Source organism: Agrilus planipennis, unplaced genomic scaffold (genome assembly GCF_000699045.2).
Source record: "Agrilus planipennis isolate EAB-ADULT unplaced genomic scaffold, Apla_2.0 scaffold682, whole genome shotgun sequence".
In the NCBI taxonomy this organism is placed as follows: domain Eukaryota; kingdom Metazoa; phylum Arthropoda; class Insecta; order Coleoptera; family Buprestidae; genus Agrilus; species Agrilus planipennis.
This window is the reverse complement of record NW_020439335.1, coordinates 5,681-14,230: the sequence shown is the minus strand read 5'-3', so window position 1 is coordinate 14,230 and position 8,550 is coordinate 5,681. Positions and strand designations below refer to the sequence as shown.

The following is an 8,550-nucleotide window of genomic DNA, read 5'->3' as shown; positions in this document are numbered from 1 at the left end:
CAATTGACAATGAAGTTTTTTAGTTTCAGATTTTTTAATTGTTATACAAAATGTAGAATTAAAACCATGGTTAGAATGAGTTTTGCCTTAAAGCATAATTTTCTTTTAGGGCATGGAAGGAGGCTTGGAAAAAATTCAAACACTTGAAGATTCACTTATTAGACAAAAACACGAAGACGTCACTGAAGAAAAAGGCAGAGCACCTGTATTTACTGTGCCCTTATCCAACATTGACAACTTACGTGAAGGAGAAAGCGCTCATTTTGAAGGTCGGCTAATTCCAACCGATGATGCAAAATTGAAAGTAGAATGGTTCTGGAATGGAAAACCGTTAAGAACTGGTTCAAGATTCCGTACATTCTGCGACTTCGGCTTTGTTATCTTGGAAATATCGCCTGTTTATCCAGAGGACTCTGGAGAATATTCTTGCAGAGCAATCAACGAATATGGAGAAGCAGTAACAAATGCATCAATGAAAGTACAAGGCAAAAGAAGTATCATTTTGGAATCACAACTACCAAAAGGAATGGAAAATACTATCGATAAAATAGCAGAACTCGAAGGTCTTGGCTCGGCACCAGCTCCACCTTCGCCTGAAGAAGATGAAGGAAAACCACCAGAATTCATCACTACACCTTCTGACCTTACCCTCTCCGAAAACTCTTTGGCACACTTTGAATGCAGACTTACACCTGTTAACGATTCTAGTATGCGAGTGGAATGGTTCCACAATGGAAAAGCCCTTTGGGCAGGTTCAAGAATCAAGACTATTAACGACTTTGGATTTGTCATTCTTGAAATCGCAGGTGTTTATCAACGCGATTCGGGATTGTATACCTGCAAAGCTACAAATAAACATGGCGAAGCTACAGTTTCTTGCAAACTATCCGTTAGAGGAAGACAAGGAATTATCCTTGAACCTCAATTACCTACTGACTTCCGAACAGGAACCGAAAGCATTCAAAGACTCGAAGAAACGTTGCATAAGAAGGACGAAATACTGCCAGAAGAAGAAACGCCAAACCCACCCAGATTTATTGTGGAGATTAAAGACAATATTGACGTTCCTGAGGGTGGCCCGATCCATTTCGATTGCAAAGTTGAGCCTACAAACGACTCAACGATGAGAATTGAATGGTTCCACAACGGCAAACCATTTGCTACAGGCTCACGCGTTCACCAAATTAACGATTTCGGATTTATTTCCCTTGACATTGACTATTCATATGCACGCGATGCTGGTGAATATATTTGTAGAGCTACAAACAAATGGGGCTCTGCAATCACTAAAGCCACCGTGACCTGCACGTCGAAACATAACATTGATACAGATTCACAACTTCCAAGCGGCATGAGTGCTGAAAAATTAAAAGAACTAGAAAAGGGTCACGTTACCGAACCACCAAAAGAGGACGAACCCATCCGCTCACCACCTAAATTTATTACCCACATTACATCAGCTACTGTTGAAGAGGCCGAATCGGTGAGATTTGAATGTCGTGTGGAACCAAAAGAAGATCCAAAATTAAGAATCGAATGGTACAGAAACGGAAAATTACTGCCCGCTGGTCATCGTTATAGAACAATGTACGATATGGGTTTCGTATCATTGGACATATTGTACGTATATCCTGAAGATTCTGGCGAGTATGTGTGCCGAGCTGTTAATGATTACGGCGAAGACTTTACAAAAGCCACGGTATCTTGTAAGAAACTGCCCAACATCGTTCTGCAAAACCAAGTTCCTAAGGGAATGAAGAGGTCTGAAACACTAATGCAAATGGAGGCCGCAATCAAGAAGTATACTTCAGAAATTTACCTTACCGAAGATGATTTATACGATCCCGATAAGAAACAACCTCCACGGTTTGTTACTCAAATCAAAGACCAAACAGAGTTAGTGGAGATGAACACCAGCAAGTTCGAATGTCAACTGGCACCAGTTGGCGATCCCAACATGAAAGTGGAATGGTTCCTTAACGGAAAACCATTACCCCACAGTAAGTCATGTCCGGAAATTTTAATTATTGATTAATTAATCTAACAATTCACAGAAAATCGCTTCACACCCATTTACGACTTCGGTTACGTCGCCATGAACTTCGGATGGGTTTACCCCGAGGACAGTGGCGAATATGTATGCCGTGCTACTAATCTTTACGGAATGGATGAAACCAGAGCAATCATCCGAACAACCGGTAAACCAGGAATCATATACGATTCTCAACTGCCGAAAGGAATGAAGAGCATTGAAAGAATTAGAGAATTAGAAGCCGCATGGCAAGTGTACGTATTCTATTGAAATTTATATAAAAAGAACTTTATCACAATACAATTAATTTGCAGGGTTCCTGAAGAAGTCGAAGAAGAATCTAAACCACGATCTGCACCAGTATTTGTGAGCAAACCAGAACCATGCACAGTAGAGGAAGGCGGCTGGGCAAGATTCTGCTGCCGTGTCACTGGACATCCTCGTCCGCGTGTGATGTGGTTGATCAATGGTCACACTGTGGTAAATGGATCACGTTATAAACTTACCTATGACGGAATGTACCACATGGATATCCCAAAGACCCGACAATATGACACGGGAAAAATAGAGGTCATTGCACGTAGCTCCGTGGGAGAAGCTATAGCCGAAACGGAATTGACAATCGTTGCTAGACACGATGACTACAGAAGTGTGCTGAAAAATTCACCGAGACGTGAGTTTAATAATTTTCATTTCAAACGAAGGGCTAAAACTTTTCTCAATAGTAAAATCTTGCAGTCAGTAAAGTAACTAAAAGTATTAGTCCTTCATCGTTTAGAACATCATATCTCTTCTTTTATTCTGACAAAACAATGCACAATAAACACACACGACAATTTATGCCAACAATCAGCTTTAACTATTTATAAACAAAAACAAGCACACGCTGCTAATTCACATATATATAAGCACGATTTACAACACTTATATATAATAACACCTCGCCCTCTCCTCACCACTTGCTTCGACATCTTCATCCAGTGGTCGAGCAGCATCGATGGAATGAAGGTAATTTAAATCGCAAGGACAAGCAAAGAGGTAGGATAGATAATCCCGCGTATAAAATTAATAACGTCTTGCATGATCCATCCTTTAACATATGTTTCATTATTGTTTGTATTCATAGATTCTTGTCGTGTTGTGGTATTGAGCTGTTTGTAAAATTGTAATTTTCATTCTTTTCCCACCTACTCTTTACAATGAATTAATTGTGAAATCATGTGATCAGCTTGGTACGACAGCGAATTGTCACAATACCAAAAAGAACGTCAAGAAACCGAACTCGAACGCATTTTCGAAGAACGTCACACAGCACTCCAGGAAGGAGAGTTCAATCCTTCAACTATTCACGTTCAACCGAAGATTTACAAGGACGCCGAAGCAGAATGGCAACAACAAGTGAAACAAAAGAAAGGTGAAGATTATTACAGTAAAATACAAGAATTGGAAAACGAACAAGTCACAAAAGAAGTTCGACTACGAGAATCAACTCACCAGTATGCAATTCCTGGTGAAAAGATTGTCAACAGCAGTGTTGCCAAAGGAATGGCCCAAAGATACGAAGAAACCTTGTAAGTATTACAGCGACTATTTTTGTTAAACTGTATCACTAATACTGCGTGTTCTTTTTAAAGGGAAGTACAGCCTGAAGAAGTAAGTCTCCGAGAAACAGACAAGAGCAAAGTTCAGCGCACTACTGAGTACCAAATTGATTCCAAAAAGGGTGCCTACCCTCCCGACCCAACCCAATCGGCAGTACACGGAAGGGAAGTGTACGTTACAAAACAGAAACAGGTACAAAAGGAGAAAGCCGGAGATACAGAAATTACTAGAAACATAACAGCTACTGAAACGACTGATGTAGAGCACAAAGCACTGACACAGGAGCGCGTAGTTCAAGGTCAGGCAAAACCCAGCAAACCGCCCTTCTTCACAAAGAAAATACAACCCTGCAGAGTTTTCGAAAACGAACAAGCCAGATTCGAAGTCGAATTTGATGGTGATCCATTACCTGCCATCAAATGGTTCAGGGAAGATTTCCCAATCACTAGTTCTCCCGATTTCAAAATCTACACCATGAGCACGAAATCGATACTTGTTTTGAGACAAGTATACGTCGAGGACTCTGGAGTTTTCAGTGTTATTGCCGAAAATCGAGGAGGCACTGCCAAATGTAGCGCCAATTTGATCGTACAAGAACGTAAACGGCAAGGAAGAGGCGGTAAAGTTCCACCGAGCTTTGTGACAACCATTCAAAGTACAACCGTATCTACTGGACAGTTAGTTAGATTCGATGCCCGTGTAAACGGCACAAAACCAATCGATGTGTACTGGTTGAAAAATGGAAGAAAAATCACCCCTGATATACGTTACAAGACATTAGAAGAAGATGACTTGAACACCTTGTTAATTATCGAAGTCGTTCCTGAAGATTCTGGCAAATATGAATGTGTCGCGGTAAATGATTCTGGTGAAGCACGTTGCGAAGCAGAATGTATCGTGCAATCGCCGTCTACTGGAGCTAAACCGTCGAAGCCAGCATCTCCTGGTGCTGAAAAACCTCCAGTACTTGTGGAGCCACTTAGAGATCAAACCATTAAAGAAGGCCAGCCGGCAGCATTCCGATGTAAAATAACCGGAAAACCGGCACCTACAGCTACTTGGAGCAAAGGAAATAAAGTAATTAAACCATCGAAATACTTCCAAATGGTGAAAGAAGCAGATTTCTATACTTTGAAAATCTCCGAGGCCTTCCCAGAAGACGAAGGGACATATAAATGTGTTGCTCAAAATCCGGCAGGTTCTGTCAGTACACAAGCGAAACTGAACGTCTTAGCTCCTGAAAGTCAAGACATTCCACCTTCCCTAACTCCCATGAAAGATATCATTGTTCCGGAAGGTAGTCCAGCCCAATTCAAAACGACCGTTGGTGGAAAACCGAAACCTACGATCCAATGGTTGAGGGATGGATTTCTTATTCCAGAATCGCCAGACTTTCAGGTAATTATTTACAAATTCATCTCAAGTTCTAACACATTTATAAATCATGGTGATTATGCAATGATGATAAAAATAAATGAGTGTGTAGGTATAAAAATAAAATGCCCGGTCAATCATACACTTTTACAAACAATATTTCACCGCCATTTATTTAGAATGAAGCTATCAGTATCAAAAACTGACAGTTAACTGTTCCATCTGAAGAAGTCACTTTCTGGCAAAATTAATTATTTTGGAACAGTCAAACTTCTGCATTTTTCCAAGTTGTTGGACACGTGTATATATTATGTTACAGACAATCTGATTAAAAGCAATTATACATAAATATTGACTATGTATGAATAATTCTTTATATTAATCAGATATTGATCATAATAGCTAATTGAAGTTGAAGGTATATAGTCGAATGACAAATGATGTTAAAAAAGGAAGGTATTACCTAACCAACAGCAAAAAAGAAAAAAGACTTAAGGCAACCTGAACTGACTTAATCCGTCAAGAAAAGTTGTAGTTGGTGATTTTTTCTCATTTTTACTGATTTTGCTAGGTGATGTTCACCTTTTTTAACTTTATTAATTTTTCCGACTTTATTCACGATTCCTTTTTGATTGTACCTATCCCTGGACTATAGAACAAACTAAAATTTATTATTCAAATAAAACATAAGAATGTTCCAACATAATAAACTCGACAATCGTTTCGACCTATTCGGTCATTTTCAAGAGTACAGCAAATGTAATTAACACTAAACTATTAGCGGTCAACAAATTACTGACAAAATACGTTTTCTGAACATTAATATGGTCAACTTCTAAATTACTTTCTTTATGTCTAATTTTCATTTAATAAACAATAGTTAGGTCGTACTGCTACTGACTTCTACAATTTCGATGACCGACTAATAGAAACAATTGTTAGGACATTAATAATAATTTTCAGATTTATTGTTATTTCCATAGAAAAAGCAACATAAATTGATCGGTTTTATGCAAAAAAAAATATAGTAACGACTGTAGAATTCTTTCTATTTTGATATTATCGAACTTTCATCCAAATTGAACCATTAAAATCTTATGAGGCAATTATTTATGGTTACGTTAAAAAAACTTTTTACTATTATTTAAACGTTTACCAAAACTACAATAGCTTTTTGTGGTGGTTTAAATCTGACTTGTTTTAACTCGTTACTTTGCGAATAGCTGACGTCTATTTAAAATTTATACGATTTGAATGAAATGGAAACAATTTCAAAAAAGAAGCAAGTTAAAAATAGTACGGTTTTTTTAAACAGAATTTACTTTCTGTCATCAGTGTTTTAAATTGAAAAAATAAAAAGACGTTAATGATGTAGAAGCAATACATGATTTAGTTTTCTCTAAACTAGCAACAGTAACTACTAAATTTATCTTAATCTAATTTTAACTATGTATCCTCAGTCGAATTCTGTTATAAGCAAAACTACTATTTTCCCAAATGGTGGCACATGAAATGAAAAAATTTCAAAATGATCAATCTTAAATAAGGACAAATAATATTATTATCCAAATACAGTACCTACATGAAAATTGTTTTACTCCTAAGATAATTATGATAAAATTTAATAGGCCCCTCTAGCCCAAATAAATTAGAAACTTGAATCAGGTTGTTTCAAAACTGTTCCATGCTATTTCTAATTTAGCTTTTCTACAAATTAACTGACGATGATGAATTGATAGTAATGTACAAGTACTTTCCTAGACAACATTTTTTGATATGCGATGTAGGTACCTTTTATATTACTTTATTAATTAACTCTTGAACTCCTTTAAAACATGTAAATTTAGTTCCTACTATAACTGACTAGTTTTCTTAATAGGAAATTCAATAATTACATATATTTAGCAGTATCGTTTTCAAAAATGTTTTAAATTTGTAATACTGTTGTAATTTGATAAAAAGAACTATTAACCAAAGTGACTTCACAGCTAATACCGGGTACCCAGAAAAATCACTAGTAAAAACGTCTTGTTTTGAAATGAAAATTCACATTATGAAAGTAAAGTAATATTCAATTAAATAAACAATTTTAAAAATAATTATGTTTCTTTTCAGATGATTCATGAGGGCAACAATGCGATTTTACTCATCGCCAACACGTACGAAGAAGATTCGGGTGTCTTCACCTGCAGAGCCGTTTCGTCTGCCGGACAAGTGGAGCAGTCGGCCAAGTTGGTGGTTAAAAGTAAGAAATAATGTCATTGTCTCTTGATTGTTGTTTTTACTCGATAATAATAATGCAAAGATCTATCTGCTGAAAGAATTGCCGCTGAGCTGTTTTGTATCTATATTCACACGCCAAACCTTTTACTATGCTCACTTCAAAATTTGTATCTCATTAGCTTTTAGGTATGTTATTTATTTATTAATTTATTTCACAACTAGATTACGTATTTATACTTCAGTAGTGTGCTATTTTTATCAATTAACTCTCAAACTTGGAATTGAACTTTTCTGACCGTTAAAATTTATTACCTACCTAATCAACGAAAAAAAGGCTGTATCAAAAATTCCAAGTGATAGTGTTCCATGGAGTGAATTCGGCTTCGCACTAATTAAACAAGTGCTGTGCCATATAATTGTTAAATATTTATGTATTTATTGTTCGCAAATAAAAAAAAATAAACGACTTACTAGTCAAAATAACTGAGTTTCAAGTCATTAACCTTAAAACAGGAATACGTTTATAGAATGACCAAAATAACCAAAAAAAGATAGTGATTCACGATAACTAAAAAAAGAAAAACGAATTATCACCACTAAAAATTTTGAAAGCATATCAAGCATCTTGTGACTCAACACGTTCCGACAGTGATAAATCAAAATTCCGGAGTGAAACACAAGTGTTCAGTGCCAGTGAGATTATATACAAGTAGCCAACATTACCAAAAAAGGGTTTCTATACAAGTACATGTAAATTGGCCAATAAAACTCTGACCCGGCTTTTACTTTTGAGGAGAATTCTATTTCTGGAGTCGATCTCTGGGAAAGATATCGTGTGCCGTGTGCAACAGACACACACATACATACATACAAACACAAAAACGTAAACACGCACAGAACTATTTTCAACTTACAGAATACGTTACTTTACCCAACTAAATTTGGATACGAGTGCCACAAGCCCAACTGACATTGCACACCTTTACATTGTTACACAATCGTGATACCTACCTACAGCGCGACATCGATATTAGTCAAAAAAAATATTAAAGAAATGTGTAATAGGTACATGTCATTTGGACACGACAGACTATTTTTTAACGCTGTTTCGCTCATTTCATATTGGCACATCAAAATCAAAACAAAAGTCAACAATCGTAAAACATAAAATCTATATTGAAAAAGCAGTAAATTTTATTTTATCATCACCAACAAACAATAGCAATGCTGATTCATCTACAGTCTCTACAGTAAAAACTGAAATAACAAAAATACAAAAGAAATAGTACATTTTTCTAAATTATATATTTAAATATTAA

At 36.4% G+C, this 8,550-nt stretch overlaps 2 protein-coding genes across 2 annotated transcripts in view; both read left to right on the top strand.

Moving 5' to 3' along the window:
• The first annotated feature begins 90 nt into the window (after positions 1 to 90).
• On the top strand, positions 91 to 7,711 carry LOC108743767 (titin). Its single transcript, XM_018479358.2, has 6 exons — positions 91 to 2,000; positions 2,055 to 2,286; positions 2,347 to 2,705; positions 3,261 to 3,603; positions 3,667 to 5,032; positions 7,124 to 7,711. Exons 1-6 carry the CDS (start codon positions 113 to 115, stop codon positions 7,262 to 7,264), a joined length of 4,329 nt encoding a protein of 1,442 aa, XP_018334860.1. The 5' UTR covers positions 91 to 112; the 3' UTR covers positions 7,265 to 7,711.
• LOC112905688 (titin-like) overlaps positions 7,381 to 8,550 on the top strand; it is a gene marked incomplete at its 3' end in the record, with an annotated part of 6,845 nt that continues 5,675 nt past the window's right edge. The window contains exon 1 of the mRNA XM_025978558.1: positions 7,381 to 7,398. Within this exon, the coding sequence (XP_025834343.1) occupies positions 7,381 to 7,398 (18 nt within the window). The remainder of the gene's footprint in view (positions 7,399 to 8,550) is intronic.

Bases quoted from the DNA above. Each gene is read 5' to 3' on its own strand.
- LOC108743767 (XM_018479358.2), top strand. From the start codon at position 113: ATGGAAGGAGGCTTGGAAAAAATTCAAACACTTGAAGATTCACTTATT. The intron at 2,287-2,346 runs GTACGTATTCTA...ATTAATTTGCAG, and splicing joins TTAGAAGCCGCATGGCAAGT to GGTTCCTGAAGAAGTCGAAG. The intron at 5,033-7,123 runs GTAATTATTTAC...GTTTCTTTTCAG, and splicing joins CAGAATCGCCAGACTTTCAG to ATGATTCATGAGGGCAACAA.